The 13,822-nt window shown below is 42.3% G+C and overlaps 1 protein-coding gene across 1 annotated transcript in view; it reads left to right on the top strand.

The window, feature by feature from the left end:
* Window positions 1–12,896, top strand: part of LOC126198959 (RNA-binding protein NOB1) — a 74,431-nt gene extending 61,535 nt beyond the window's left edge. The window contains exons 6-7 of the mRNA XM_049935607.1: window positions 1,639–1,774; window positions 12,669–12,896. Of these exons, the coding sequence (XP_049791564.1) occupies window positions 1,639–1,774; window positions 12,669–12,790 (258 nt within the window). The 3' untranslated portion in view covers window positions 12,791–12,896. The remainder of the gene's footprint in view (window positions 1–1,638; window positions 1,775–12,668) is intronic.
* Window positions 12,897–13,822: the final 926 nt, after the last annotated feature.

Here is a 13,822-nt window from a genome sequence, read left to right as displayed (position 1 = left end):
TGCCCTTCAGTATATCCTCTCTTCTCGTTATCCACCAGGCCTCAATCTCCGCTAATTTCGATTTGCCGCCGCTCATACCTCACCTGTCTTTCAACAACATCTTTGCCTCTGTACTTCCGCCTCGACTGACATCTCTGCCCAAACTCTGCCTTTACAAATGTCCGCTTGTGTCTGTGTATGTGCGGATGTGTGTGTGTGTGTGTGTGCGCGAGTGTGCGAGTGTGCGAGAGGGAAAGACGAAAGGATGTGGGTTTTAAGGGAGAGGGTAAGGAGGTATTCCAATCCCGGGAGCGGAAAGACTTACCTTAGGGGAGAAAAGGGACAGGTATACACTCACGCACACACGCGCGCACACACGCACGCGCGCACACACACCTACACACACACACACACACACACACACACACACACACACACACATCCATCCGCACATATGCAGACACAAGCAGACATATGTAAAGGCCTGCCTACACTGTGAAGCTTTCTATGTGGGAGTGACCAGCAACAAACTGTCCATTCGCATGAACGGACACAGGCAGACAGTGTTTGTTGGTAATGAGGATCACCCTGTGGCTAAACATGCCTTGGTGCATGGCCAGCACATCTTGGCACAGTGTTACACCATGCGGGTTATCTGGATACTTCCCACTAAAAAAAAGGGGGCCTTTACATGTCTGCTTGTGTCTGTATATGTGCGGATGGATGTGTGTGTGTGTGTGTGTGTGTGTGTGTGTGTGTGTGTGTGTGTGTGTGTGTGTGCGCGCGCGCGTGCGTGTGTGCGCGCGTGTGTGCGTGAGTGTATACCTGTCCCTTTTCTCCCCTAAGGTAAGTCTTTCCGCTCCCGGGATTGGAATACCTCCTTACCCTCTCCCTTAAAACCCACATCCTTTCGTCTTTCCCTCTCCTTCCCTCTTTCCTTATGAAGCAACTGTGGGTTGCGAAAGCTTGAATTTTGTGTGTGTGTTTGTGTTTGTTAGTGTGTCTATCAACATACCTACGCTTTTGTTTGGTAAGTTACATCATCTTTGTTTTTAGATATATTTTTCCCATGTGGAATGTTTCCCTGAGGGAAATACATTTCTTTTTTCCTCACATTCATTCAGTACTTCCTTATTAGTTACTGTATTGACCCATCTAATCTTCAGCATTCTATTGTAGCACCATTCTTCAAAAGCTTCTACTCTCTTCTTATTGAAGTGTTTATCGTCAACATTTCCCTTCCATACAAGGCTATTCCCCAGACTAATACCTTCAGAAAAGACTCTGTAACATTTAAAATTATATTCAATGTTAACAGCTACTTCATTTTCAGAAATGCTCTTTTAGATATTGGGAGTTTACATTCATATTCTCTCCACTTTGGCCATTGGCATTACCAATATCTAATTAACCTTAAATATATCTGTGGTGGTATACCTCCAGATATTGGTACAACTGCATTAACAGACCACGGTGCAATAACTTTGAGATGTGGTGTGAGGCATTGATAGTCAGTTACGTCTCTTGTTTTACCATTGTTACTTTTGAAGATATACACTTCTCTGAATTTATATCAATTGTGCAACTCTTGTTATGTGTTATTAATGCTACTTTGTTTTTAGAGATACTGAAACCACTAATTTGTATTTACATTCACAGTTCTCAATTCCAAGGCTCAGAGGTGGAAAGCACTCAAATGATCCAATCTTATGTGAGGATCAGCCTGTTCCACATCAGCGACCGTCACGTTTGGCTTGCAAGAAAAATGATCCCTTGGATCCAGATTATATTGCAGGTTTGTGAAAAGCACGAGTGATTTTAATTTGGTGTTAGCTAGGGGATTGAGAAGTTTCTTTGAAAGTTGTAACATATTCTGAAATTTTCCAATTGCCTTAGATTAACCCTGTGGCGCATAGTGTCCACTACAGTGGACAGCTGTTAATGATCGCTTCTTTGGCATTTTCAATCAGTCCTGAGGCTGAAAGTGTGCACAGTTCCCTGCAGTGGTCACTCCCAACTGGTGTTGTGTCCTGCATGCATTTGCAGCCTCATGACTCAGTGAAACTGCCAGCGAATTTACCATTAAAAGTTGTCCACTGCAGTGAAATTCATGCACCCCAGGGTCAAGTGGAAGATTCAGAGCTAATACTGGAATTGACTTGTTACTGAGACCACCATGCCACCTTTTTTATCTTATTTAGACCAATTGACTTTTTTTTGTACCATAGCCATTTCTTTCAGCTGGCCAGGGTGGCCGAGCAGTTCTAGGCACTACAGTCTAACCGCGCGACCGCTACAGTCGCAGGTTCAAATCCTGCATGGGGCATGTGATGTCCTCTGGTTAGTTAGGTTTAAGTAGTTCTAAGTTCTAGGGGACTGATTACCTCAGAAGTTATGTCCCATAGTGCTCAGAGCCATTTGAATCATTTCTTTCAAAAGTAAATAAATTTTGAACTGGAGCAATACCAATTACTGAATAATCTTTCATTCTATTCACATTATTTATGACATATTTCTGTAGGTAATGCTTTGTCCTTTCACTTAAAGTGGAATTGCTTAATAAATTGACCCATCTAATCTTCAGCATTCTTCTGTAGCACCACCCTTCAGAAGCTTCTATTCTCTTCTTAGCTGAAGTGTTTATCATCCACATTTCCCTTCCATACAAGACTACTCTCCAGATCAATATGTTCAGAAAAGACATACAGCTGCATGTTGTACTAAAAACAAAAAATTAACTGTGTTGCATCAGTTTCCATTTTGAAAAAACTCATTTGGAAAAGTAAATGCCTTTCTCTTACATTGGAGGAGAAACAGAGTAGAACTGAACTGTTATTTCGTAGCATGTAGTTTCAGCAACTCTAAGGATGACTCAGAAAAGACTCAAAATTACCTGAATAATGAAATGGACAAAATTTTTGGTTATTTCTTAACTTTGTTGAGGCTCAAATTTCTGTAGGCCAGGGTTGAAATCCTGATAGATTCCATGAGTCTTTAAATCTGAGAGGCGTTCTCTGAGAGGAAAACAAAAAATCTCACATCCAACAGGATGGAGGCAACTGATTTGCCAGCTAGGAATGTGGGAGAGATGGTTGGCAGGTGCATAAGCTAGGCATGTGATGCATGGTTGACAGAGAAGAAGGTGACATGATGTTGTGGATTGTTGGGAGATGGAGAACACAGGAAGTTGAAACTGTTGGGATGAGGTTGTGGAGACAGTGGGTTACTGGAGATAGAGGCCAGAATGATTGTGGGAGTGAAGGATGTGTTGCAAGGATAACTCTCATCTGCTTAATTCAGAGAAGCTGGTGGTAGAGGGAAGGATACAGACGGCCCAGATTGTGAAGTAGCCATTGAAATAGAGCTTGTTATGCTCAGCTGCATGTTGTACGATTGGGAGGAGGGGGGATCAGCTTTGTTCTTGGCAACAGTTTGGCAGTGGCCATTCATCCTGGTGGACAGTTGGTTGGTAGTCATACCAACATAAAAAGTTGTGCTGTGTTTGCAGCAGAGTTGGTGGCTACTTGGTGGAAGACCTCCCAAATCTACCCACCCAACAGTCCTACTCCACTCTTTCCACAGGCTTACTCTATCTCCACAGAAGGCGGGCCACCTGTGCTGTAAACACTGCACAGCTTTTATGTCATTATGACTACAAACCAGCTGTTTACAAGAAATGACTCTGCCTAAATGAGCATAACATGTGCTGTTTCAATGGCTGCTTCACAACCCAGGCCATCTATATCCCCCCTACCACCAGCTTCTCTGTAGTACGCAATGGGAGTTATCCTTGCAATACATCCTTCACTAATCCTGGCCTCAGTCCCTAGTAACCCACTATCCCCGCACCCTCCACTTAACTGTTTCCTCCTTCCTCCGTCTTCCACCCGTTCACAATTCATGTCCTGGCATCACCTTCAGTGTGCACCACTTCCCACCAGCTCTGACAATTGTGTATGTGCCTAGTGCATGCACCTGCCAAACCCCTCTCTTCTATATTCCTAGCTGGCAAACCGGCTACCTCCCTTCGAGCCACTATCCACTTACCCCTCCTCCTTGTATCCCACCTCTCTCTCCCCCTCCCCCCTGAATCTACTGCACTGGACACAACCTCGTCATAAATTTGCCAAAATGCAGCAGTGGCATTGTTTGTCTAGCTTGTACCATAATGGTGCTTGTGTGTGTGCGTGCGCGGGGGGGGGGGGGGGGGGTGTTTGTTGGTTGGTAGGTTGGTTGTCTGTGTGTATTTGTACTCCATCTCGAAAAAGGATTACTCTGAAAGCTAGCAAGTTTTCTTTGCTTTTCAGTGAGTGACCCTCCTCACTCCTAAAATATTTACAATTATTAAATTGGTTAGTTCTCATTATGAATGTTCTTCTTAAGTAAGATTATGTGCTATTATGTACATACTTCATTCCACAGGCAATTAAAGTGACACCCAGTACTATGATATTAATACTGTTTACATCGTAATAGCAGCAATAGAAGCAAAGTTATAAAGAGGAAAGTGTCATTTCCTTTACAGTCGTATCAAAATGGGATACTTCATACCTATATTGGTTGAGAATTGACTACCACTCAACAGCTTCTTTGTCTTAGAAGATGGAAATCACTGACTGTCAGTTGGAGGCTATGTTTGCAGTACATACGAGTTGTTATGGCACTTCATATTGGGGGTAACAGAACTTCTTGCAGTCCTAACTCCATGCATCACAGAAGGAAAATTTCAGTGGTAGAAAACTCTTAGGCAGTACATGTCATGACTTCAGGGGTTTTGCGCAGATGTCATTTGTGTAGTAATTGATGCCTTAATGGATTTTTATAACAGATCTTTGAGAACTTTATTGACCATTCTGAAAAATATTGAATATTTCTGTGATACTCCAGTGTATCAGTATAAATGTCCATGGAATGAAATTTACCCCCAACAACTCTTGTTACCTTATTGTTTTATTGCACTGCTGTTTATTGACCATGGTTCCATAATTTGACCAGTAGTTTTGTTTTTAAGAAAATGAATTGGGACAGTACTATTGATCTCTTCATAAGAAATTTGACCCCTCTATTATTGTTGATTTCCATTTTGGAAATAGAACTATAAGAGAACTAACAACAGTGCAGTATAAAGAACACTTTAAAAATTGTAAAATTACCATGAGACAGGAATAACTTGCCAGACAAGATTTTCAGTGCTGCTGATACACACAAAAGTAGAATAAACTGCACCGACTTTTGGAATTGTTAGTTCATTCCTCAGCGAGGAAAAATGTGTACGTCGGATAAGGTTGGAAAGCCGTCTCCCATGTCCTCACTGCAGGCCCCTATCAACCTGGAGTCTGAATGATCTGCCCTTCCTTCCCAACCTCCCTAACGGAGCCCTCTTTCCTACCTGGTAAAGAAACTAACAGCTGCAGAAACTAGCACAGGTTTTCTTTCTGTTTTTGTGTGCTTACATATACATACATACATACATACATACTCCACAAGCCACCGTAGGGTGCATGGCAGAGGGTACCCTGTACCACAACTAGTTGTTTCGTTTCCTGTTCCACTTGCAGGCAGAGTGAGGGAAAAATGGCTGGCTGTATGTCTCCATATGAACCCACAATATAGTAGTGATGAAAAGTAGGCTGAAGTTTAAGACATTAGTCAGGAAGATTCAGTACACAAAGAAGTGGGATACGGAAGTACTAAGAAATGACGAGATACACTTGAAGTTCTCTAAGGCTATAGATACAGCAATAAGAAATAGCTCAGTATGTGGTACAGTTGAAGAGGAAAGGACATCTCTCTCTAAAAAGAGCCATCACAGAAGCTGGGAAGGAAAACATAGGTACAAAGAAGGTAACTGCAAAGAAACCATGGGTAACAGAAGAAATACTTCAATTGATTGATGAAAGGAGGAAGTACAAAAATGTTCTGGGAAACTCAGGAATACAGAAATATTAGTCGCTGAGGAATGAAATAAATAGGAAATGTAGAGAAGCTAAGATGAAATGGCTGCAGGAAAAATGTGAAGACATTGAAAAAGAAATGATTGTCAGAAGGACGGACAGGAAAGTCAAAACAGCCTTCAGTGACATTAAAAGCAAGGGTGGTAACATTAAGAGTGCAATGAGAATTTCACTTTTAAATGCAGGGGAGAGAGCAGGTAGGTGGAAAGACTACATTAAAAGCCTCTGCGAAGGGGAAGATTTGTCTGATGTGATAGAAGAAGAAACAGGAGTCGATTTAAAATAGATAAGGGATCCAGTATTAGAATCAGAATTTAAAAGAGCTTTGGAGGACATAAGGTCAAATAAGGCAGAAGGGATATACACTCCTGGAAATTGAAATAAGAATACCGTGAATTCATTGTCCCAGGAAGGGGAAACTTTATTGACACATTCCTGGGGTCAGATACATCACATGATCGCACTGACAGAACCACAGGCACATAGACACAGGCAACAGAGCATGCACAATGTCGGCACTAGTACAGTGTATATCCACCTTTCGCAGCAATGCAGGTTGCTATTCTCCCATGGAGACGATCGTAGAGATGCTGGATGTAGTCCTGTGGAACGGCTTGCCATGCCATTTCCACCTGGCGCCTCAGTTGGACCAGCGTTTGTGCTGGACGTGCAGACCGCGTGAGACGACGCTTCATCCAGTCCCAAACATGCTCAATGGGGGACAGATCCGGAGATCTTGCTGGCCAGGGTAGTTGACTTACACCTTCTAGAGCACATTGGGTGGCACGGGATACATGCGGACGTGCATTGTCCTGTTGGAACAGCAAGTTCCCTTGCTGGTCTAGGAATGGTAGAACGATGGGTTCGATGACGGTTTGGATGTACCGTGCACTATTCAGTGTCCCCTCGACGATCACCAGTGGTGTACGGCCAGTGTAGGAGATCGCTCCCCACACCATGATGCTGGGTGTTGGCCCTGTGTGCCTCGGTCGTATGCAGTCCTGATTGTGGCGCTCACCTGCACGGCGCCAAACACACATACGACCATCATTGGCACCAAGGCAGAAGCGACTCTCATCGCTGAAGACGACACGTCTCCATTCGTCCCTCCATTCACGCCTGTCGCGACACCACTGGACGCGGGCTGCACGATGTTGGGACGTGAGCGGAAGACGGCCTAACGGTGTGCGGGACCGTAGCCCAGCTTCATGGAGACGGTTGCGAATGGTCCTCGCCGATACCCCAGGAGCAACAGTGTCCCTAATTTGCTGGGAAGTGGCGGTGCGGTCCCCTACGGCACTGCGTAGGATCCTACGGTCTTGGCGTGCATCCGTGCGTCGCTGCGGTCCGGTCCCAGGTCGACGGGCACGTGCACCTTCCGCCGACCACTGGCGACAACATCGATGTACTGTGGAGACCTCACGCCCCACATGTTGAGCAATTCGGCGGTACGTCCACCCGGCCTCCCGCATGCCCACTATACGCCCTCGCTCAAAGTCCGTCAACTGCACATACGGTTCACGTCCACGCTGTCGCGGCATGCTACCAGTGTTAAAGACTGCGATGGAGCTCCGTATGCCACGGCAAACTGGCTGACACTGACGGCGGTGGTGCACAAATGCTGCGCAGCTAGCGCCATTCGACGGCCAACACCGCGGTTCCTGGTGTGTCCGCTGTGCCGTGCGTGTGATCATTGCTTGTACAGCCCTCTCGCAGTGTCCGGAGCAAGTATGGTGGGTCTGACACACCGGTGTCAATGTGTTCTTTTTTCCATTTCCAGGAGTGTATAACATTCTATTAGAATTTGTAAAATCATTGGGGGAAGTCATAACAAAACGACTATTCACATTGGTGTGTAGAACATATGAGTCTGGCGACATACCATCTGATTTTCGGAAAAGCATCATCCACACAATTCCGAAGACAGCAAGAGCTGACAAGTGTGAGAATTATCGCACAACCAGCTGAACAGCTCATACATCCTTACAAGAATAATATACAGAAGAATGGAAAAGAAAATTGAGGATGTGCTAGATGTCGATCAGTTTGGCTTTAGGAAAAGTAAAGGCACGAAAGAGGCAATTCTGACATTGAGGTTAGTACTGGAAACAAGACTAAAAAAATCAAGACACATTCATAGGCTTTGTTGACCTGGAAAAAGCATTCGACAATTTAAAATGGTGCAAGATGTTCGAAATCCTGAAAAAAAAGTAGGGGTAAGCTATAGGGAGAGATGGGTCGTATACAGTATGTACAACAGCCAAGAGGGAATAATAAGAGTGACGACCAAGAAAAAAGTGCTCATATTAAAAAGGGAAGACAAGGATGTAACCTTTTGCCCCTACTGTTCATTCTGTATAGTGAGGAAGCAATGATGGAAATAAAAGAAAAGTTCAGGAGTGGAATTAAAATTCAAGGTGAAGGGATATCTGTGATACAATTTGCTGATGACTTTGCTATCCTGAGTGAAAGTGAAGAAGAATTACATGTTCTACTGAATGGGATGAACAGTCTAATGAGTACACAGTATTGACTGAGTAAACCGAAGAAAGATGAAAGTAATGAGAAGTAGTAGAAATGAAAACAGCAAGAAACTTAACATCAGCATTGATGCTAACGAAGTAGATGAAGTTAAGGAATTCTGCTGCCGCGCAGTAAAATAACCAGTGATGGACAGAGCAAGGAGGACATCAAAAGCAGAACAGCTATGGCATAAAGGCATTCTTCGCCAAAAGAAGTCTACTAATATCAAATATCAGCCTTAATTTGAGGAAGAAATTTCCGAGAATGTAAGTCTTGAGTACAGTATTGTATGGTAGTAAAACATGGACTATGGGAAAACCGGGACAGAAGAGAATCGAAGCATTTGAGATGTGGTGCTACAGACGAATGTTGAAAATTATGTGGACTGATAAGGTAAGGAATGAGGAGGTTCTTTGCAGAATCGGAGAGGAAAGGAATATGTGGAAAACACTGATAAGGAGAAGGGACAGGATGATAGGACATCTGTTAAGACATGAGGGAATGACTTCTATGGTACTAGAGGAATTCGTGGTGGGCCGCATCAAACCAGTCAGAAGACTGATGACAAAAAAAAAAAAAACCTAATTTCTTGTATCTTATCTTCATGGTCCCTAAACAAAATGTAGGTTGGTGGCAATAGGATTGTTCTGCAGACTGCTTCAAATGCTAATTCTCTAATCTTTCTCAGTAGTGTTCTTTGAAATGAACTCTTCTTCCCTCCAGGGATTCCTAATTGAGCTCCCAAAGAATATCCGTAACACTTGCATGCTGATCGAACCTACCAGTAACAAATCTAGCAGCTCACCTCTGAATTGCTTCGATGTCTTCTTTCAATTCGACCTGGTGCGGGTCCCAAACACACAAGCAGTGCTCAAGAATAGATCACACTAGTGTCCTGTATGTGGTCTTCTTTACAGATGAACTATCTATCTATCTTTATCCGAATCCCGCTCCAGCTACTGCCGGGTCTGGGTGCTGATGAGTCCTCTCCATTTGGCTCGGTCCTCCCACCACTTTTCTTCCTCCAGTTGCTGCCAGGTCACACCTCTCCTTTCTACAGATTATCTCACTCCCATTTTCCACCGTGTTCTTGGGTGCCCTCTAGGTCTTTTCCCATCCATCTTTAGTTCTTCCATAATTTTGGGGAGTCTCTGCCCATGCATCCTCTTAACATGCCCATACCATCTTAATCTCTTTCTTTCAATTTCTTCTCTCATACTTTCTTGTTTAAGGTCCTTTCTAATCTCTACATTCCTTATTCTGTCCATTCTTGTTTCTCCCTTAACTGCTCTGAGAAATTTCATTTCCCCTGCTTGCAGTGTGCTCCAGTCCCTTTCTGTCATTGTCCATGTTTCTCCACCATAGGTGACAATAGGGATGTAATAATTCTTATACATAAAGAGTTTTGCTCTTTCTGAAACTTCATTATTCCAAATCAGGTGTTTTATTGTTTGGTAGAAAGTGCCTCTCTTCTGTAACCTCCTATTAATTTCGTTAGTTATTCTTCCATCCCTAGATATTTCACTCCCTAAATAAGCGAAACTTTCTACCACTTTGAGGGGTTCTCCATTCAAGGTAATATTTCTGTTGATCCCTTTCTCTCTTCCAAATACCATGATGAACCACGCTTTCCTAAAATGCTCCCAGTAAACTGAAGTTGACCATTTGCCTTCTCTACCACAACCCTCACATGCTCGTTCCATCATATCGCTTCACAACATTATGCCTAGATATTTACATTAAGAGCCAGCTGCCATTCATCACACCAGCTAGAAATTTTGTCTGGTCATCTTGAATCAACCTACAGTCACTTATCTTCAGTACTTTCCAGCATACCGCAGCATCACCAGTGAACTTCTGCAGATTGTTGCCCACCCTGTCTGCCACATCATTTATGTACGAGGGTTGGAACTTAAATAGTGGCAACTATTTATTCACAACCGATACAAAAGAGTTACTTGTTTGCATCTGTCACTGTCCTTCAAAGTAGTCACCAGTGTGGTGTAAAACCTGTTGCCAGTGATGTGGAAGGTGTAGTGTACCATTAGCAGAGCCTGTTCTGGTGATGGTGCAAATGGAGTGGTCTACTGCCTTTCTAATCTCTGGAACAGTTCTGAAGCGAATGCCACGAAGTGGTTCCTTCATCTTTGTAATCAAATCAAAGTCACAAGGACTTAAGTCTGGGGAGTATGGTGGATGATACAGTACTTAGCAGTCCCATCGACCGAACAGAGCAGCCACAGCTTGCGCTGTATGCGCCCGCGCATTGTCGTGGAAAATTATGGGTGGGTTGCGCAGAAAGTGTCGCCACTTCTTTCGCAAAGCTGGTCACAGGTGATGCTCCAAAAACGAACAGTAATACTGTGCATTGACGGTCTGCGGAGGAATGTAATGCGTTAGGATAACACCATCACAGTTGTACACGAGAATCACCATAACTTTAGACCACTCTGTTCGCACCATCAACAGAACAGGCTCTGCTAACGGTACACTACGCCTTCCACATCGCTGGCGGCAGTGGGTTCTACACAATGCTGGTGACTACTTTGAAGGACAGCAACAGGTGCAAACATGTAATACTTTTGTATCGGTTGTGAATAAATAGTTGTCACTATTTAAGCTCCAACCCTCGTATGTACAAAATAGCAGCAATCCTGTGACACTTCCCTGGGGCACTCCTGATGTTACTCTTGTCCCTGATGAACACTTACCACCGAGGTCTTCAACCCAGTCACAAGTCTGGGAGCCTAGTCCATATCCACTTACCTTCATTAACAGTCTGCAGTGGCACACCGTGTCAAATGCTTTTCAAAAATCTAGAAATATGGAATCTGGCTGTTGCCCTTCATCAATAGTTTGCAGTTTATCACATGAGAAAAGAGCAAGCTGGGTTTCGTACGAGTGATGCTTTCTAAAGCTGTGCTGATTTGTGGACATAAGTTTTTTAGTCTCACGGAAATTTGTTACATTCAGACTCAGAATATGCTGTAGAGTTCTGCAGCAAACTGATGTTAAGGATATTGACCTGTAATTTTGTGGGTCTGTTCTTTTACCTGTCTTATATACAGGAACCACCTGTGCTTATTTCCAGTCACTTGGCACTTTGCACTGGTCAAGAGAGTGCAATAAATGCTAGCTTAGTAAGGGGCCAGTGATGTAGAGTATTCTTTGTAAAACCGAACTGGGATTCCATCTGGAACTGCCGACTTATTTGTTTCCATTTCTTTCAGTTGTTTCTCTACATCAGGGATGCTTATTACTATGTCATCCATATGTGGCTCTGTGCATCGGTCAAACAATGGTACATTTGTATGATTCTCCTGTATGAATGATTTCTTATATGTGGAATTTAAAACTTTTGCCTTCCTTTTGCTATCTTCTGCTGCCAAACCAGACTGGTCAACAAGAGACTAGATGGAAGACTTAGTGATTTTACACAGGACTAGAATTTTTCGAGTTCGCCACCAGATCTTTAGCCAAGGTACGATGATAGTACCTCTGTATGCATCTTGTGAAGATATTTCCACGGATGCGCGAATCTCTACTAATGTTTGACTGTCATAATTTGTACGTCCTCTTTTGAACCGAGCCTTTGTCTTCTCACTTGGCCTCTGTCGACAGTACTTGAAATTCACCGGAAATTCGCCGCATCCTCTTTTGAATGGAGAATGCAACAGCCTTTGCCTTCCTCTGTTGGCCTCCGTTGGCAGTACTTGAAATTATCCGGAAGATGAGTGACGATTAGCTATACTGTCTAATTGTAATTTTAAAGGCGTGTAAAAGGCAGAAATAAGTGTGTTGTGTCATATAGTTGCTCTACTTTTATTTTAATCCTTGTCATATCGTGCTCTTCCCAGAGACTAACATAGCAGTTTTAGAAAATGTGTTCTATCAAAATGGCACAATAACATCATTTGTTTTTAAAAGAATCATTATTTCAGCAACTGTAATATCAGTCAATCTTTCTTACCTAAGATTATGAATATCACACTTGAGAAATATTAATTCCGCAGTTCCTGTCTTCACCATCTCATGTGTGAGCAAATGCTTCAGAGTTGTACAAATGAAATAGTATTTTGGCTAAAATTCATTTTCTCAAATATTACAGCTTTGTAAGCACACTGTTCATTTGAAACAGTGTAGTAAGACATGCTAGATCATTGTTACATTTGTGCATTTTCTCATATAAACTAATTATATTTTATTTTTCAGGCTATTCGCCTTTTGTTATGCGTGACATAACTTCCAAATCAGCTGTGCTAGGAATCAGAAATGGGAATTTGAAGAATTACTTCAGAAGGAGTGAAGTTAATAAACCAAAACGAAGGAAATAGTGATTTCTAACTTTTTTAAATATGTGTTACTTACTAAGTTTGGCTGAGCACTCGGTGTATAAACTGTTTTTGTTTATTAAAAACAACAGGAATAATTGTCAGTGTATCTCTTGACTTTAAATTCGTGTCGTTTGGTGATATGCAACCATGCTGAATAACATTAAGATATATAATTTATATATGTGTGTATATGAAATGTACATGCGATAATATCACCAAACATAAAATTTTCAACGGGTGATTAACCATGTAAACATGTTGGAATAAACATGTTTGAAACTCTTTTACAAATGTCCAGAAAACATTTCAGTAAACCATTCAGTAATTCAAAATTTGGTTACTATGCATTATACTCTGTTAAGAACTTAACAAAGATGGGATGTTACATTTTATCTACAGAAAAAGCAAAGTCAGGGGATGATAAGAAATGTTGTATTTCTTTATTTTGCCTGTCAAGATACAGGCTTTCAGTACCTCTTCTATATTGAGCAGATGTTTTGAGAGATACTTTTTACAGTTAACACTCCACTTTGCATAGGAAATGAGTGACTGTACTGTTACTGATGTTTATAACAATAGCAATAATAATAATAATACAGTAATGAGCATAATTGTTACAATAATTTTAGTCCTATTAATATTATGATAAATACATTTCTTGCAATATAACATTCCTGCTATTTAACAGTAGTCTTTGTTCTGCATATGTCACATTTATTTGTATGCCACGTTTCTGACAGGTGATTCTGGCAGAATAGTTCTACTTTCTGAATCACCTTCTCCAAGATCTAACAAGTGCAAGCTATTCTGTCATTGGTATTTTTCCAGTTCAATCATAGCCATCTATTTGGCTATAACTAGTACCATTACCACACCCAATTGTCTCCAACATGAGGTCTTGGATTTATGGTGTTGCAATTGGCTGTGACTGGACAAGCTGACAGGTTCAATGGCAACACACTTACTTGACAAAAGTCATGTGATATCGCCTGATATTGTGTTGGACCTCCTTTTGCCTGGCATAGTGCCGCA

Source organism: Schistocerca nitens, chromosome 8, assembly GCF_023898315.1.
Source record: "Schistocerca nitens isolate TAMUIC-IGC-003100 chromosome 8, iqSchNite1.1, whole genome shotgun sequence".
Classification (NCBI taxonomy): domain Eukaryota; kingdom Metazoa; phylum Arthropoda; class Insecta; order Orthoptera; family Acrididae; genus Schistocerca; species Schistocerca nitens.
Note: the sequence above shows the minus strand (reverse complement) of the source record. Positions and strands in the feature narration are given on the sequence as shown.